The following is a 20,202-nucleotide window of genomic DNA, read 5'->3' on the forward strand; positions in this document are numbered from 1 at the left end:
CCTCTGCCCCTGTACTCCAGTGCTGCCTCTGCCCCTGTACTCCAGTGCTGCCTCTGCCCCTGTACTCCAGTGCTGCCCCTGCCCCTGTACTCCAGTGCTGCCTCTGCCCCTGTATTCCAGTGCTGCCCCTGCCCCTGTACTCCAGTGCTGCCTCTGCCCCTGTACTCCAGTGCTGCCCCTGCCCCTGTACTCCAGTGCTGCCTCTGCCCCTGTATTCCAGTGCTGCCCCTGCCCCTGTACTCCAGTGCTGCCTCTGCCCCTGTACTCCAGTGCTGCCTCTGGCCCTGTACTCCAGTGCTGCCTCTGCCCCTGTATTCCAGTGCTGCCTCTGCCCCTGTACTCCAGTGCTGCCTCTGCCCCTGTACTCCAGTGCTGCCCCTGCCCCTGTACTCCAGTGCTGCCTCTGCCCCTGTATTCCAGTGCTGCCCCTGCCCCTGTACTCCATTGCTGCCTCTGCCCCTGTACTCCAGTGCTGCCTCTGCCCCTGTACTCCAGTGCTGCCTCTGCCCCTGTACTCCAGTGCTGCCTCTGCCCCTGTATTCCAGTGCTGCCTCTGCCCCTGTACTCCAGTGCTGCCTCTGCTCCTGTACTCCAGTGCTGCCCCTGCCCCTGTACTCCAGTGCTGCCTCTGCCCCTGTACTCCAGTGCTGCCTCTGCTCCTGTACTCCAGTGCTGCCCCTGCCCCTGTACTCCAGTGCTGCCTCTGCCCCTGTACTCCAGTGCTGCCTCTGCCCCTGTACTCCAGTGCTGCCTCTGGCCTGGTGCACTAATAATAACATCCTTCCTTCTCTTGAATCCCTTCAAATCAACATCCTGCTCCACTGCCTCTGACCGTGACTTATCATGCCTTTATGAGTGTTATATTCTCCATGTTGTGAGAGACACAGGACTCTGATCTGGAACAACGGATGTTTATTCAGGACTCACTGTACACTACAACATGCATTACAGGACAGCTCTGTATATCAATGCATCTCTTACATGTCTCTAAGATGGCCACTCTGCCCCTTGACCCTTGTCATCACTCGTGGGTGGAGCCAGCCTTAAAGTAACAGTACATGTGAAACCCTTCAGGTATAACAATAAGATAATATAAGGAGTACAGCGCCTTCCCTGATCTAAAGACAATGTGTTAAAGCGGAGTTCTGGCCTCGGGCGTGAATTTTAGATAAAAATACCCCCGGGACAGTCAGGGCTAGTACATTTCATAATGGATAGCCTCTGAACTGTCCCGGGTCGCACTTACCTGCAAGAAGAAATACTTTTAACATTTCTTCTCCAGCGCTGCCATCTCAGGTGTGGGCAGCTGAAGCCAGCTCCTCTTCTGCCTCCTCTTCTGTGACATCAGATTCCCAGAATGCCCTGCACCAGCCCCACTCATTACTTCCGGTGCAGGCGCAGCATCCCTGCACAGCTTCTGGGCATGCCGGTTTCTCAGACGATCGCTGAAGAACAGCGGCAACTGCCGCAGCTCCTCCTGCGGCCCACCTTCCGCTGTGTCTAAACACAGCGGGAGCGCAGCTCCGGCTGCCCGCGCGTGCCGCCAAAACCACATGCACTCCAGCTACGTAGTACTACATGACTGGATGCAGCCGAACTGCCCTGCCACAGTAAAAAGGCGGCGGGCGGTCGCCAAGTGGTTAAATGTATGCCAGCAATGAAACTGGAAAAAGGTGTCATAATTGCCAAACAGTTGACCAAAGTATACAAATCCATTACATTGGTACATATAGTAATCAAATAGTACATAGTAGCATCTGTAGTAACCCGACGCGTTTCGCGAGTTCAGTCTCACTCTTCAAGGCTAGATGCATAGACATAATCTATAAAGTAAAAGATTAAAAAATATAGCATAGTAATGAACATGGAAATGTATGTGGGAATAATACTAAGGGATCCACACTCACAAAAATGCAGGATGCTGCATGCCAAAATCGCACCGGCAGCTAACTGAGACGTCTGACCCGGGAGCTGTGGGTGAAGATTCCAAAATGGGCCGGAACGCAAAACAGGACAGATGGGAAAAACGGGCAAACAGAACCATCCAACATAATCTGCCAGGATGGTGGCTAGGATAAAAAAGGAGTGTAAATAGGCGGTGATGTGCACAATAAAAAGAAATAAAATGAAAAATGATGAAAAGGTAAAAGATCAGTAAGAAAAATTTTTTTCAGATTTTTCTTACTAAGCTTTTACATCCTGCATCCTGCATTTTTGTGAGTGTGGATCCCTTAGTATGATGATTCCCGCATACATTTCCATGTTCGTTAATATGTTAAATTTTTTAATCATTTTACTTTATAGATTATGCCATTTGCCCGCTTTTCCCATCTGTCCTGTTTTGCGCTGCAGGGCCCATTTTGGAACCTTCCCCCACAGCTCCCGAGTCGGACGTCTCCGTTAGCTGCCGGTGCGATTTTGGCACGCAGCATCCTGCATTTTTGTGAGTGTGGATCCCTTAGTATGATTCCCACATACATTTCCATGTTCATTGCTATGTTATATTTTTTAATCATTTTACTTTATAGATTATGTCTATGCATCTACCCCTGAAGAGTGAGACTGAACTGACGAAACGCGTCGGCTCACCACAGATGCCATGACACATTTACTATGTACTGTTTGATTACTGTATGTACCAGTGTAATAGATTTGTATACTTCGGCCAACTGTTTGGCATTATGACACCTTTTCCCAGTTTCTTTGCGGGCATACATTTAATAAACTTGTATTACCTTTTTATTACTGGTTTTGTTGCGCTTCATTGCAAAGATTATAACAAACTTTGTTGCAGATTCCTACCTTTTGTTATTCTGAAGAAATCATTGTTTGTTCCTCTGTGCTGAGTGGGTCTAATGGGAGCGGTTTCATAATTATCTATCAGCTGTGGCAGCTGCAGGGCTCTAATGAGGAAATCTGCTGGGCCTGCGTCCCTTTAGACGTGTTCCTATTGGGAGTATCTCACCAATAATGAAATTTTTGTTGCAGGGGATGCCAGAAATCTGACTTTTATCTTAGTGCAGACTTCTGGGAAAATTGGTGAGCCAATCACACAAGCAGGAAATGATGTTTCTGGGGGTGTGGTCAGTATACATTCTGTGTACAGAACAGCTCCAGGCGGCCATATTTCATTGCATTTTCAGAAAATGACAACAGCTGCAGATTAAAAGGAAAGGGAATTTTTAATAACATTCAATTACAATATGATTTGTGTCACAATTGTATACGCTATATTATTTTTTTTCTTTATTTGCAATTTTTTTTTCACCACGAAAGTGGAGTTACCCTTTAAGATGTATAACCTGATGTTGGTTGCTCGTGTCACAGGTATATACTCGGACGCTGACCCGTAAAGAGAACGAGATGTGGAACATTCGTGTCCAGGCCGTGGTCAATGTTCTGCTGATACTTCTGGTGAACGTTTTCTTCCACTTCCTCTACATTCTCAGCATCCCCTCCGACCTGAAGATGGTGAAGAAACTGTCAGACTGGTCTCTGGGTAACGTATCCCTTCCTGTGCCCATCCTCCGTCTCTCTGCGGTCAGCCAGGGCTGCGGTGGATGAATTCCTTCTCAGTAAAACTTTTTATTTAGCTTTATTTTAGAGGGACATGCCAGTTACCATTGATGGACCTCCTTCTAAAAAATACTACTTGCCTGGCTGTCAGTGGGTAAAATATTCCCTGACCTTGAACAAGCATGCAGCCAGTAAAGCAGCTTTAAACTAGACATGGGCGGTTCGTTTCATTCTGAATTGAAATTCAGACATGTTTTATTGTTATTCGGAGATTCGGATGTATCCCAATCTCCCAATAACAATAGTAACGAATTTTAACGAATCCGAAATAACGAAACAAAATTTCGGACAAAATTTGTATTCAAATAGCTTTCTAATTCTAATCGTTTTCGAAGTTGAATTTCTAAAGAGAATAAAATAGAATAGAAAATAAAGGAATTGAATAGAAAATAATAGAATAGAATAGAAAAGACTGGAATATAAAATAAACTAATATAATATGATAGAGTAAAACAGAACAGAATGCAAAATAAAAGAATAGAAAAACATAGAATAGAAAATAAAGGGATAGAATAAAAAAATAAAAGAATATGATGTAGTAGGGTAAAACTGAACAAAATAGAAAAGAAAGGAATAGAATAGAATAAAATAAAAAATAGAATAGAATAAAAAAGAAAGAATATACCCATCTTTTGAAATTTTAATTACAAATAGAATAAATTTGAATTTGAATACAATATAAAATAATATAATAGAATAGAAAATAAAAGAATATAATATGATAGAGTAAAAGAGAACAGAATGCAAAATTAAAAAATAGAAGAACATAGTATAGAAAATAAAGGGATAGAATAAAAAAATAAAAGAATATGATGTAGTAGGGTAAAACTGAACAAAATAGAAAAGAAAGGAATAGAATAAAATAAAATAAAGAATAGAATAGACTAAAATAGAAAGAATATACCCATCTTTTGAAATGTGAATTTCCAATAGAATAAATTTGAATTTGAATACAATATAAAAGAATATAATAGAATAGAAAAGACTAGAATAGAAAACAAAATAATATAATATGATAGAGTAAAACAGAACAGAATGCAAAATAAAAGAAAAGAAAAACACAGAATAGAAAATAAAGGGATAGAATAAAAAAATAAAAGAATATGATGTAGTAAAGTAAACCTGAACAAAATAGAATAGAAAATAAAAGAACAGAAAGGAATAAAATAAAAAATAGAATAAATTAGAAAGAATATACCCATCTTTTGAAATGTGAATTTCCAATAGAATAAATTTGAATTTGAATACAATAGAAAAGAATATAATATGATAGAGTAAAACAGAACAGAACGCAAAATAAAAGAATAAAAAACATGGAATAGAAAATAAAGGGATAGAATAAAAAAAAAATAAAAGAATATGATGTAGTAGAGTAAAACTGAACAAAATAGAATAGGAAATAAAAGAACAGAAATAAATAGATTAGAATAGAATAAAATAAAAAATAGAATAAAATAGAAAGAATATATCCATCTTTTGAAATTTGAATTTCAAATAGAACACATTTGAATTTGAATACAATAGAAAAGAATATAATAGAATAGAATAAAAAAGACTAGAATAGAAAACAAAATAATATAATATGATAGAGTAAAACAGAACAGAATGCAAAAATAAAAGAACAGAAAATAAAGGGATAGAATAAAAATAATAAAATAATTTAATTCAATAGAGTAACATAGAACAAAATAGAATAGAAAATAAAAGAACAGAAAGGAGAAAATATAATAAAATATAATATATATAATAAAATAAATAATATAATATAATAAATATAAATAATAAAATAAAAAATAGAATAAAATAGACAGGATATAACCATCTTTTGAAATTTGAATTTCAAATAGAATAAATTTGAATTTGAATACAATAGAAAATAATAGAATAGAAAAAAAGGATAGAATAGAATAAAATAGAAAGAATATATCCATCTTTTGAAATTTGAATTTCAAATAGAACACATTTGAATTTGAATACAATAGAAAAGAATATAATAGAATAGAATAAAAAAGACTAGAATAGAAAACAAAATAATATAATATGATAGAGTAAAACAGAACAGAATGCAAAAATAAAAGAATAGAAAATAAAGGGATAGAATAAAAATAATAAAATAATTGAATGCAATAGAGTAACATAGAACAAAATAGAATAGAAAATAAAAGAACAGAAAGGAAAAAAATAGAATAAAATAATAAAATATAATATATATAATAAAATAAATAATATAATATAATAAATATAAATAATAAAATAAAAAATAGAATAGAATAAAATAGAGAGGATATAACCATCTTTTGAAATTTGAATTTCAAATAGAATAAATTTGAATTTGAATACAATAGAAAATAATAGAATAGAAAAAAGGGATAGAATAGAATAAAATGGAAAGGATATAACTTTCTTTCGAATTTCAAATTTCGAATAGAAAAAATTCAAATAGAATGGAAAAGAAAAGAATAGAATAGAAAAGAACATAATTTAAAAAACAATAGAATAGAATGGAAAGAATATAACCATTTCCCAAAATTGGAATAGAATAAATTCGAATTTGAATAGAATAGATTTGAATAGAAAATAAAAGAATAGAATTGAATAGAAAAAAAACAATAGAAAATAATAGAATAGAAAGAATCGAACCATCTTCCAAAATTCTAATTTTGAACAGAATAAATTTGAATTTGAATAGAATAGAATAAACAATTGAAAAGAATAGAAAGAATATATCAATATAACTGTTTCTGAAATTTAAATTTCGGAATAGAATAAATTTGAATAGAATATAATATAATAGAAAAGAATAGAACAGAAAATATAAGAACAGAATAGAAAAAAAAACAATAGAATAGCATGAAATAGAAAGAATATATCAAAAACCAAAACAGTACAGCGCTAATAGAATTAAATCAATTTAAACCAGCCACAAAAAGTATATAAAGGTGACTCTGTGTTAAACGTGCATATTAAGTGCAAAACTTAGGTGCTTGAAAAAATATTAAAGTGACATAGTGCCAATCACATTCACAATAAATACAAATACATAATATGGAATAATATACATTATTACATTATAATATAAATTGTGCAATTAACGCATGAAAAAGCGATTTTATTGTTTTTATTTATTTATTTATTTAGTTGTTATAATTTTAAAACTCCTTCATATCTACATTATATACACTGACTTACCCTCACAGTTTATAAAAACGTGCCCTATTTCCCCCCGGCAGCGGGTCTGGCATACTCCAACCTGGTATATGACTGGGTGAAGGCAGCAGTGATGTTCGGGGTGATAAATACCATCTCCAGACTGGACCACCTGGACCCACCGCAGCCCCCCAAATGTATCACCATGCTTTACGTCTTTGCCGAAACGTAAGTCAACACAATGCTGACATCAGCACCTTTTATATATTGCGCTTCGGGTGTAACTAAGAGGGGTGCGAAATGGGCTATTTTGTCTTCTGAACGAATAATCTTTTAGTAGTAAAAAAAAAAAAATACCTCAATATGGCCACTAGATGGAGCTGAAGGGCATTGGAAATACACGTGTCTTTGTAACAAGAGGTACATTGTAACAATTTTCGAGAATGCTAAAGGGAATTAGCAAATGAAGGTTACACTTATTTGCTAATAAGCACACTGGCACCTGGGGGAGGGGATCAGAGGCTATGGTCTAGGGTGGAAATAGTGTACATTTTTCTCCAATTTTTTTTTTTTAAGGTTTGTCTTAGAATTTTTTACATGTGAGTGGGGGGCCGCTAAATGGCGGGACTTGGTATTTTTCATTCAAGCTCTTTTTTAATCTTGATCCCATTTTTCAGCCATGAGTTCAGCTGAATTGTTGCAAAGATTTAAAAAATTATAGAATAAGGTTAATTTTTAATTTTATTTTTATTTATTTTTTAATTTTAAGTTTATTTTAAGTTTAAAATTTAATTTTATATTTGTTTATTTTAAGATTTACATACATAATATGTCAATAACATTGTGGGGCTAAAAATAAAAAGAACAAAAACAATACTACAAACAAAAGAGTGTGTTAAAATAGAACTAACGGCAAAACGTTTTAATTTTGGATAGAGTAAAGGAGGATAACCCTCGTCAGGGTTTTCTTGCCCATTTGTGTCCCATTGTGGAGATTTCCCTTCACTTCCTGTCCCATAGCCAAACAGGAAGTGAGAGGCAGTGCCAGGAAAAGGCTTTCTAGAACCCAGGGCGAACATGCCGAACTGTGCCCCCCCCCAAGGTGTATGAGCATTATGTGTCGTTAGCAAAAATCCCCCTCCCCCTCCAAAAAAAGTTGAGCACTAATCTGCATGCTTACCACTTAAGCATAAATCCCCCCTCCTCCCAGGACAAATCCCCCCCCTGCTGAAATCCCCCCTCCCAGCTCAAATCCTCTCCATCCCAAATCCCCCCAGCACACATCCCCTCCCAAAAAAAAAAAAAAAAAAAAAAACACTCCTCCTAGCACAAATCCTCTACTCCTCAAATTTCCCCTCCCAGTACACATCCTCTCCCCCCACTCCATATCCCCCCTCCTAGCACAAATCTTCCCTTCCCCCAAAATATCCCCCATTCATCCCTACTGGTGCAAATTCCTCCTAAAAATTCCCCCTCCTAGCACAAATCCTTTCCCCCCTCTACCATATCACCTCTTCTAGCACAAACACCCCAAATCCCCACTTAGCACAAATCCTCTTTACCCCATCCCCCCTCCCAACACAAATTCCCCCAAATCCTAGCACACTCCCTCAAATTTCCCCTCCTAGAACAATTCTTACCCCTTGCTGCCTCTGAATCCCCTCCCCCCCCCCCAATCTCCTTGTGGTGTCCCTCCATCTCCACATGATACTACAGTGCCCAGGGCAGCCGTCCCTCCTGCCCACCCCTTGTCCTGGCCCTGGTGATAGGAAATCCTTTCAAAGTGAGGCAATCCCTGGATGTCACCGGAACTAGTGTCCTCATTGGAAGATTTCCCCTCTATTCCTATTCTGGTGACAACTCAAAATTTTGAATTTTTCTTTTACTTTCGGTGATAACTGTAAACAGGACAGACAGGGAGGGTGAACCTACCTAACGGGGACACAGACAGAAATAAAAACTGACAGGTATTCTAATCCCCCCCACACTTTATCCAAAACTAAAAAAAAAAAAAAATTTAGATCTTTAGTTACTGTATACCTCACTCAGACAGATATGACGTGGAAATAAGATGCATAACCCTACAACCACACCATAGGATGAGGCCAACGCCATATACCAACTATATATATGATATATCAAATAGGGTCATCAAGGAAGTGGAGGAAAAGCGGGTAGAGGAAGAAAAGGTGGGAGAGAAAATCGGGGGGGGGGGGGGTAGAATACATTTTATAAAAATTCCAGAACATGTTCTCTTTTGCTTTTACTTCTGAAAGTTTTATTTATTTTTTTAAAAATGCATGCATTTTCTACTGTGCGAAAAAAAAATATACATTATTAGGCTATTTCCTGTGCTGGTCGAATATTTTGAATTGACTTAAAGAAAAATATGGCATTTGGCCACTGTGTGGCGCTAAGTATCATAACAATTTTCTAGGATATTTTGCACCATCTAGTGGCCAAATACGGTATTTTCTTTTGGAAGCCAATATAAAAAAGCAGAGCAGCACAGGAAATAGCCTAATAATATATATATATATATATATATATATATATATATATATTTTTTTTTTTTTGCCCCATTCACGAAAGCGTGCACTTTCAATGATCAAATTTATTTTTTTTTTTTTTTTTATAAATTCCCCTATATGTCTGTTCCTAGAGCCTTGATTGTTTTTTTTTTTTTTTGTTGTTTCAGGCACTTCGATAGAGGCATTAATGACTGGCTGTGCAAGTGAGTACCATCAGAGTGACTGCTATCTCAGGAGGAAGTCTGTGTGTATATAAGCTGAGTCACAGATATTGTGAATCTCTTCTGGGGCCAATTAAAGTCCACTAAAAAAACACAAACATCTATTTAACCACTTCTGGACCGGAAGGATTTGCCCCCTTAATGACCAGGCCATTTTTTGCGATTCGGCACTGCGTTCATTTAACTGACAATTGCGCGGTCGTGCGACGCTGTACCCAAATAAATTTGATGCCCTTTTTTTCCCAGAAATAGAGCTTTCGTTTGGTGGTATTTGATCACCTGTGCGATTTTTATTTTTTGCACTATAAACAAAAAAATAGCCACAATTCTGAAAAGAAAACCAATATTTTTCACATTCTGCTATATAACATTCCCAATAAAAATATGTAAAAATCAAAATTTTTCATCCTTTTAGGCCAATTTGCATTCTGCTACATAGTTTTGGTAAAAAAAAAAAAAATTGCAATAAGCGTATTTTGATTGGTTTGAGCAAAAGTTATCGCGTCTACAATCTAGGGGAAAGATTTATGTCATTTTTTTTTTTACTAGTAATGGCGGCGATCTGCAATTTTTTGCAGGACTGCGACATTGCGGTGGACAGATCGGACCCCTAACTGACATTTTTGACACTTTTCGATAAATTACTACAGTAATTAGTACTAAAAATATGCACTGTCACTGTACTAATGACACTGGCAGGGAAGGGGTTAACCTAGGAGTGATCAAAGGGTTAATTGTGAGCCTAGGGGAGTGTTTTCTAACTGTGGGGGGCGTGGCTTGTGAAATTATTATTATTATTATCATCAGGGCTTTTTTTCAGCGGGAACGCGGGGGAACGCAGTTCCGGCACCTCCAACACTGAATGTATGTAATGGCAAGGGGTGAGGGGTGTGCTGGAGGGTCTATTAATGCTGGCTGCTGGGGGATCTGTTGTCACTTGTGGGGACTTGTTTTTGTGTAAGGGTCTAATTTTGCTGGTGGGGGATCTATTATTGCTGGGGGGGTTATGTTGCTAGTAGGGATCTACTGTTGAGGTAGAGGTATATTGTTACTGGCTGCTTGGAGATCTGTTGTTTCTGCTAGGGCATCTGTTGTTTCTGCTGGAGGGTCTATTGATGCTAGCTGCTTGGAGATCTGTTGTTGCTGCTGCAGGGTCTATTGATGCTAGCTGCTTGGAGATCTGTTGTTGCTGCTGCAGGGTCTATTGATGCTAGCTGCTTGGAGATCTGTTGTTGCTGCTGCAGGGTCTATTGATGCTAGCTGCTTGGAGATCTGTTGTTGCTGCTGGGAGGGTCTAGTGTTGCTGGGGTCGGTCTTTTGTTTCTTGGGCTGGTTGTTTGTTGTGGGTGGTTAATTGCTGCTATGTGGGGGAACTATTGTTGCTGGGGTAGGGTCTTTTGTTGCTGTGGTTGGTTTATTGTTGCTGGGGTGGGGTCCATTGTGGTTGGAGGGGTCTATTATTGTGTGAGGGATCTATTGTTGCTGGAGTGGGGTCTACTTTTGCTGGGGGGATCTATTTTACTGCTTTTCTTGATATTAGACCAGAAGAAATTCCATACAAATTACTTAGCACCACAAAATGATACCTGGAACAGTACTGAGAGGAGGGTAGGGGGTGGAATCAAGGGATGGCGCTCAGAGGTGGGTAAGGGGGCAGACACATGGGGGGAGGGGCTCAGAAGGGGAGAGTTCCTGAACCTATTCTCTGAGAAAAAAAAGCCCTGATTATTATTATTATGGATTTCTATAGCGCCAGCAATTTACGCAGCGCTTTACAATATTAGAGGGAGACAGTGCATATACAATACAATAAAATACAAAAGGATTTAGAGGGCCCTGCTCAGAAGAGCTTACAATCTAGTGGGGTGGGGCAGGTGTTACAAGAGGTTGTAATAGTAGAGAATGAGCTGATGGCAGATTAGTTGGCGGTGTCATAGGCTTCCCTGAAGAGATGAGTTTTCAGGGATCGTGAAATGATTGTGAAATGATCATAGAGACCTCTGTTCCTATATAGAAGGATCACAGGCGCTCTGTGATCATTCCAGAGAGAAGAATGGTCAGCTGTGTTTACAACATCCGACCGTCCTTCTCTCTCAGCGGGGAGCAATCGAGGGTGCCTGGGTGCAATCGCAGCCGCCGGCCTCGTGCATTGGCATCCCCACTGCAACCGCTCGCCCCCCCCAGTACCAGGCACGCGACCCACGTAGGCTACGTCAGTTTGTGCAGGAGAGCAGTAAATGTACGGCGGGCAGTCGGGAAGTTGTTAACCTACCAGCATGTCTTTGGAGTGTGGAAACCGGAGTACCCGGAGGAAACCCACACAGGCACAGGCGAGCATGCCAACTCACGCAAGTAGTGCCGTGGTTGGCATTGGAATGGACCACCCCAGTGCTGCTTGGAGGAAGTGCTAAGCACTCGGGCACTGTGCTGCCCACTAATTTACTGCAGCAGAGAAAACTGAGGTCACCTGGCATCTGGATCACAAAACTGAAATAAAATAACTTTTGGTTATCTTCGATATATTTATTTCAATTGAGCGTTTCACCTGGATTTATAATTATAAAAAAATTCCAGCTGTCGCAGCCATTGTATAGTTTTTATGATTGTTTTACTATAACACTATAATAACCCCCCCCCCTCCCTTTTTCTCCGGCTCAGGTACGTCTATGATTTCATCGGCGAGGGCCATGACAACATCAAGAAGGAGCTGTTGGCCACCGTGTCCACGTTCCTGGTGACCACGCTGTGGTTGGGCCCCTGTGAAATTGTCTTCATCTGGTCCTTTTTCAACTGCTTCGGCCTGAACTTTGAACTCTGGGTGCAGAAGCTTTTCGAGCTGCCGCCATTCGCCCAACTGGAGGTGAGAGGGGCTTAATTACTTGTCTATCTGGGAAATTTTTTTGAATTAAAAATCTGATTTTTTTCTTTTCCTAGAAATTACTTTAAACCCCCTAAACAGTTATATATTTTCTGAAAGGATAAGCCCTGGAGAATAAAATAGTGGCAGTTGCTATGTTTTTATTTATTTTTTTACGGGCACAGTTATTTATTGAACGCATATTTTCAGGAAAAAAAAACAAATAATTTTAGTGCTATTTTTTTATTTATTTTTTTATGGGCACAGTATTTCCACAGTTATTTATCAAACGCATATTTTCAGGAAAAAAGACAAATCATTTTAGTGCTTTTTTTATTTATTTTTTTATGGGCACAATATTTCCGCAGTTATTTATCAAACGCATATTTTCAGGAAAAAAGACAAATAATTTTAGTGCTATTTTTTATTTATTTTTTTATGGGCACAATATTTCCGCAGTTATTTATCAAACGCATATTTTCAGGAAAAAAGACAAATCATTTTAGTGCTTTTTTAATTTATTTTTTTATGGGCACAGTATTTCAGCAGTTATTTATCAAACGCATATTTTCAGGAAAAAAGACAAATCATTTTATGCTATTTTTTTTTTTTTTTTTTTATGGGCACTGTATTTCTGCAGTTATTTATCAAATGCATATTTTCAGGGAAAAAAGACAAATCATTTTAGTGCTATTTTTTTATTTATTTTTTTATGGGCACAGTATTTCTGCAGTTATTTATCAAACGCATATTTTCAGGAAAAAAGACAAATCATTTTAGTGCTATTTTTTTATTTATTTTTTTATGGGCACAGTATTTCTGCAGTTATTTATCAAACACATATTTTCAGGAAAAAAGACAAATAATTTTAGTGCTATTTTTTTATTTATTTTTTTATGGGCAGAGTATTTCTGCAGTTATTTATCAAACGCATATTTTCAGGAAAAAAAGACAAATAATTATAGTGCTATTTTTTTATTTATTTTTTTATGGGCACAATATTTCTGCAGTTATTTATCAAACGCATATTTCCTGACAGACTCCATGGCAGCATACGTTCGGGTAGGCCCCGCCTCCTCTCCTACCTCATAGGACCCCAATCCCATTTATTTATTTTTTTACGAGCACAGTTATTTATTGAACGCATATTTTCAGGAAAAAAAAAACAAATAATTTTAGTGCTATTTTTTATTTATTTTTTTATGGGCACAGTATTTCTGCAGTTATTCATCAAAAGCATATTTTCAGGAAAAAAGAAAAATAATTTTAGTGCTATTTTTTTTTTTTTTTTATGGGCACTGTATTTCCGCAGTTATTTATCAAACGCATATTTTCAGGAAAAAAGACAAATAATTTTAGTGCTATTTTTTTATTTCTTTTTTTATGGGCACAGTATTTCTGCAGTTATTTATCAAACGCATATTTTCAGGAAAAAAAGACAAATAATTTTAGTGCTATTTTTTTATTTATTTTTTTATGGGCACAATATTTCTGCAGTTATTTATCAAACCCATATTTCCTGACAGACTCCATGGCAGCATACGTTTGGGTAGGCCCTGCCTCCTCTCCTACCTCATAGGACCCCACTCCCATTTATTTATTTTTTTACGGGCACAGTTATTTATTGAACGCATATTTTCAGGAAAAAAAAAACAAATAATTTTAGTGCTATTTTTTATTTATTTTTTTATGGGCACAGTATTTCCGCAGTTATTTATCAAACACATATTTTCAGGAAAAAAGACAAATAATTTTAGTGCTATTTTTTTATTTATTTTTTTATGGGCACAGTATTTCTGCAGTTATTCATCAAACGCATATTTTCAGGAAAAAAGACAAATAATTTTAGTGCTATTTTTTTATTTATTTTTTTATGGGCACAGTATTTCTGCAGTTATTTATCGAACGCATATTTTCAGGAAAAAAGACAAATAATTTTAGTGCTATTTTTTTATTTATTTTTTTTATGGGCACAGTATTTCCGCAGTTATTTATCGAACGCATATTTTCAGGAAAAAAGAAAAATAATTTTAGTGCTATTTTTTTATTTCTTTTTTTATGGGCACAATATTTCTGCAGTTATTTATCAAACGCATATTTCCTGACAGACTCCATGGCAGCATACGTTCGGGTAGGCCCCGCCTCCTCTCCTACCTCATAGGACCCCACTCCCATTTATTTATTTTTTTACGGGCACAGTTATTTATTGAACGCATATTTTCAGGGAAAAAAACCAAATAATTTTAGTGCTATTTTTTATTTATTTTTTTATGGGCACAGTATTTCCGCAGTTATTTATCAAACGCATATTTTCAGGAAAAAAGACAAATAATTTTAGTGCTATTTTTTTATTTATTTTTTTATGGGCACAGTATTTCTGCAGTTATTCATCAAACGCATATTTTCAGGAAAAAAGACAAATAATTTTATGCTATTTTTGTTTTTTTTTTATGGGCACAGTATTTCTGCAGTTATTTAATGAATGCATATTTTCAGGAAAAAAGACAAATAATTTTAGTGCTATTTTTTTTTTTTTTTTTTTTATGGGCACTGTATTTCCGCAGTTATTTATCAAACGCATATTTTCAGGAAAAAAGACAAATAATTTTAGTGCTATTTTTTTATTTCTTTTTTTATGGGCACAGTATTTCCGCAGTTATTTATCAAACGCATATTTTCAGGAAAAAAGACAAATAATTTTAGTGCTATTTTTTTAATTCTTTTTTTATGGGCACAGTATTTCTGCAGTTATTTATCAAACGCATATTTTCAGGAAAAAAGACAAATAATTTTAGTGCTATTTTTTTATTTATTTTTTTATGGGCACAGTATTTCTGCAGTTATTCATCAAACGCATATTTTCAGGAAAAAAGACAAATAATTCTATGCTATTTTTGTTTTTTTTTTATGGGCACAGTATTTCTGCAGTTATTTAATGAATGCATATTTTCAGGAAAAAAGACAAATAATTTTAGTGCTATTTTTTTTTTTTTTTTTTTATGGGCACTGTATTTCCGCAGTTATTTATCAAACGCATATTTTCAGGAAAAAAGACAAATAATTTTAGTGCTATTTTTTTATTTCTTTTTTTATGGGCACAGTATTTCCGCAGTTATTTATCAAACGCATATTTTCAGGAAAAAAGACAAATAATTTTAGTGCTATTTTTTTAATTCTTTTTTTATGGGCACAGTATTTCTGCAGTTATTTATCAAACGCATATTTTCAGGAAAAAAGACAAATAATTTTAGTGCTATTTTTTTATTTATTTTTTTATGGGCACAATATTTCTGCAGTTATTTATCAAACGCATATTTCCTGACAGACTCCATGGCAGCATACGTTCGGGTAGGCCCCGCCTCCTCTCCTACCTCATAGGACCCCACTCCCATAAATCTTTGCTCCCTTTCAGCATCAGTGTTCTTTTTTCGTCCTCCTCATACATACGGTGTTATGTTCCTACTATTTCAGTCCTATACCTTGAAGCAGATTGGGTCATGGAGACTCCGCTAAGCCCTGGCTATTAGCAGGGTATGGAGGGGGCAATGGAAGAGACCCTCAGCAGGATCACTGTGGTCTGGCCGAGAGAGCCCAGCTGCCGCGGGTGGCCTAATTTTGCCCGAAGATACAGTCCGGTGATGTGCCTCTGGGACCCTTCTCTGCTTGGGCAGGGTGGTAAGCCCTGTGATGGGACCTTTTTCTTTTTTATTCTCATTTTTCCTTTGTGTGTTTGTATGCTAATCTTTTATTAGGCTGTTCTTACTCACTGTTTGCGGTTTTTCCCATGCTTCATTCCACCTTATTGTGTCCGTTTTGCAGCTGTCCGGTGGCTCCCAGTCCCGCCGCGGCCGCGATTGCGGCCGCCGCTTTCGGGTTGCGCGGCGCTTCTGCGCATGCGCAGTTGCCGCCGGTCACTGGATTCGGTGCGCATGTGCGGGAGTGACGCGTGACGTCACTCGCGCATGCGCGGTAGCGATCGGCGGCCGCGAGGCGGCGTATTTAAATCCCTTCGTTTGTCAGAGCTGGTGGGAAGGTCGGCACGTTATACAGCCTCCCCCAGACTCTGACTGGCGTTCTTAAGGTAAGAATACTTTCTTTTAAAGGGCTTTTTTGGCAATTTTTTGACTTGGGGTTAAGGATTAAGTTCTATTTGTAGCCTTCTTACTCAGCTTGAAGAGTTTCTTCGCCCCTCTATTATATCAATTATGGACACATCTCCGCCCCCTAGTGGCCAGCCCGCTCATACCAGGTATGTGCTGGGCATTTAGGGGGGGGAGCCTTGTGTGTTTCTCTCTTATATATCGCTACATGTGTCTGTCTCCAGCTCTTCCAGGTCTGACCACCAGCCTAGCGCATGCAGCGAAGACAGACATTCAAAGTCGCATCACCGGCACTCCTCGTCTAGGTCCAGGCGCAGCTCCCCCCATAATAGGGGACGTGATGGCAAATCTTCTGGTTCCACACATCGTGGCCGTTCAGAACACCCGCATGGGAAGAAATGCTGGGGATGTGGTACTATAGTAACTGACGGCTCCTCTCTGTGTAAACCCTGTTATACCCAAGCCACGGGTGAAAGGGAGAAGTCGGATCATCATATTGAGGAGGTGGTGCGCAGAGTCCTCAAAGACTCTCTAGCTGAGTTACAGAAGCCAAGTACTTCTGCAGGGCCATCCCGCTCTCCGGAAAGAGATCTTCTGGTTCAGGATCCTTTTGAGTCCTCTCAACCCAGCCATCCTTCTATCCTTCCGTCAGAGTCCGAATCTGATTCAGATGACTCCGGTTCAGGATTTGAGTTCAGCCTTGTCTCCCCTCTAGTGAAGGCGGTGAGAGAAGCCCTTGAATGGGAAGATCCGGCTGTCTCCTCCCCAAAACAACGAAAATATTTCAAGCAGCTATGCAAAGAGCGCTTGGAGTTTCCATTTGTAGGGGAGCTGGGAGATATAATTACAGAAGAGTGGAGCAAAGTGGAAAGGAAAAATTCTCTGACAACAAAAATGGCGAAGTTGTATCCATTTAAACAAGAAAAGGTGAAGTACCTGGAATCTTCCCCAAGTGTGGATGCAGCTGTGATGCGTTTGGTCAAGCATGTCACCCTTCCAATGGAGGATACAGCCTCTTTTAGGGATCCGTTGGATAGGAGGATCAACGCTGACCTTAAACGAGCATATCTTTCGGCCGGCATGGCCTGTAAGCCAGCTTTGGCTTTGGCTACAATTTCAAAGGCCATGGAAGTCTGGATTAATGCCCTCGAGGGCACTCTTGGAGGAGTTTCGGAAGAAGTGCTCCAGAGCTCTCCAATCCAGGAGCTGAAGATGGCTGCAGGTTTTCTGGGGGAGGCGTCTCTAGACACCATTCGCCTTTTGGCTCAAGTTATGCTGGCTTCGGTTACAGCTAAACGCGCCCTTTGGCTTAGGCCTTGGGTTGCTGATGCTGCTTCCAAACAGGCATGGTGCCGAATTCCCTTTGAGGGTTCTTCCCTCTTTGGGAACAAATTGGATGCAGCCATAACTCGGGCCACGGGTGGAAAATCTGGGTTCCTCCCTCAGGATAAACGCCCAGGCGCTCAGAAGCGCTCTTTCCCAAGAAGACAAACTACCAATCGTTCCAGGGAAGCACGCAGCTACAGACCAGGCAAGTCCTACGGAAGAGGTTGGAAGTCAAGACAATCAACCTTCCAGAAAGGCTCAAAAGGCTCTTCGTCTGGTGACCGGGAGGCCACCAAATCCTTTTGAGGTTGGGCCCGTCCAGGCCTTCCTGGTAGGGGCCAGGTTGCTCCAATTTCGGGATGTCTGGGCGGCCTCGATCCAGGATCCCTGGGTGTTAAACATCGTGTCCCAGGGACATTCGTGGGCGTTCGACAACGTTCCCAAACCCAGGTTTGTCGCAACCTCACTTCCTCCTTCGGCAGAGAAAAAGAAGGTTCTTCTCGCTTACGTGGACACCTTACTGGTTCAGCGAGCTGTTGTGCCAGTTCCCGAGGCAGAACGAGGTCTGGGAGTCTATTCACCTCTGTTTCTCGTCCAGAAGAAGAACGGCACCTGGCGTCCAGTAATAGACCTCACATATCTCAACAGGTCTATTCATCAAGAAAGGTTCAAAATGGAGTCCCTAGTCACCATACAACATTCGATTCTCCCAGGAGATTGGTTGGCATCGATCAACCTAAAAGACGCGTACTTCCACGTTCCTGTGGCAAAAGAGTACCATCAGTTCCTCCGGTTTGCTGTAGGTCATGCTCACATGCAATTTACGTGTCTTCCCTTCGGGCTCTCAACTTCGCCTCGCACGTTCTCGAAGACCTTGCTGGCAGTTGTGGCTCTCATCAGGACCAGAGGCATCAGATTGCATCATTATCTGAACGATCTCCTCCTTCTGTCCCAGGACAGGTGTCAGTTACTCTTACATCTGGAGCAAGTGACATCTACGCTTCAGGAATTCGGTTGGATTCTGAATCTAGAAAAGAGCCATCTGGTGCCTACGCAGTCGCTGGTGTTTCTTGGGGCACTGATCAACACAGTAAAGTGCACCATTTCTCTGCCAGAAGAGAAAATTCCTGTAGTCCAGAGCAGGGTGTCTCACGCTCTCGCTGCCTCTCGTCTCACTGCTCGTCAGTGTCTAAAGGTAGTAGGGACGCTCGTAGCCACCTCGCCCATGGTGAAGTGGGCTATGTGGAAGCTGAGACCCTTCCAGAAGGGGTTTCTCCAACAGTGGACGACGGAGAATTTGTCACAAGTTATTCTCCTGACCCCATTCATGAAGGGATGCCTTCCCTGGTGGTTACGCCGTACAAATCTGACCAACTGCCACTCAATCGCTCCAATTTCCTGGATTACGATAACTTCCCATGCCAGCAGTACCGGTTGGGGAGCCCACTGTCTGTCCGAAGTGGCACAAGGCAGATGGAACTTTCCCGGTCACGGAGTAGTGTCCAACATTTTAGAGCTACGAGCTGCCCTCAAAGCCCTTCAGGCTTTTCACCATCTAACGCAGGGGGCCTCAGTGCTGCTAAGGATGGACAACACCACGGCAGTGGCTTATGTCAAGAGGCAGGGAGGAACGCGCAGTATGTCTCTCCTCCAAGAAACAGAGCCGATCATGACATGGGCTCAGCATCATCTGGCCAATCTTTCAGCGGTCTTTGTCCCGGGAGTGTTGAATGTGGAGGCAGACTTCCTATCCCGTTTCCAACTAGACAACAACGAGTGGTCCCTTCATCAGGAGGTGTTCAACTGGGTGCTGTCCCTGGGGATTTCACCAGAAGTGGGTCTGTTTGCGAGTCAACGCAACAAGAAGCTTCGGAAGTACTACACGAGGTTCAGAGATCCTCGAGCCTTCGGAGTGGATGCCCTCATGGACAGGTGGAACTTCCAGTCTGCTTATGCTTTTCCACCAGTGCCAATAATACTCCAATTCCTGCGGAGACTGAAGATGGAGGAAGTAGAGATCGTGGCAATAATCCCTTTTTGGCCCAACAGGCCATGGTTTCCCCTGCTGTCCCTTCTCAGCTTCAGGGATCCAATCCCTCTACCTCTCATGTCGGACCTTCTATCTCAGGGTCCTACTCTGCACCCATGCCCTGCACGGCTGCACCTCAGGGCTTGGTTCTTGAGAGGGGGAGGTTGGAAGCTCTCGGATGTCCAGAAGAGGTAATCCCGACTCTCATGAGTTCAAGAAGACCTAGCACCAACAGGGTATATGAAAGGATATGGGCCAGGTTCATGAGTCATCAGGCCCAGAGGTCAGGTCCAGTAGGTATACCTACTATTCAGCAGATTCTACGTTTTTTGCAATCTGGTCTGGATCTGTCCCTCTCAGTTAGTTCCCTCCGGGTACAAGTCTCCGCCATTTCAGCCTTCACCGGAATTCAGTG

The 20,202-nt window shown here is 39.9% G+C and overlaps 1 protein-coding gene across 1 annotated transcript in view; it reads left to right on the forward strand.

Annotated features, from left to right (window-relative positions):
* Positions 1–20,202, forward strand: part of HHATL (hedgehog acyltransferase like) — a 70,816-nt gene that overhangs the window by 19,138 nt on the left and 31,476 nt on the right. The window contains exons 6-9 of the mRNA XM_082258023.1: positions 3,328–3,499; positions 6,807–6,951; positions 9,422–9,457; positions 12,134–12,335. Of these exons, the coding sequence (XP_082114149.1) occupies positions 3,328–3,499; positions 6,807–6,951; positions 9,422–9,457; positions 12,134–12,335 (555 nt within the window). The remainder of the gene's footprint in view (positions 1–3,327; positions 3,500–6,806; positions 6,952–9,421; positions 9,458–12,133; positions 12,336–20,202) is intronic.

Source organism: Pelophylax lessonae (genome assembly GCF_965119305.1).
Source record: "Pelophylax lessonae genome assembly, chromosome: 5".
Taxonomy (NCBI): Eukaryota; Metazoa; Chordata; class Amphibia; order Anura; family Ranidae; genus Pelophylax; species Pelophylax lessonae.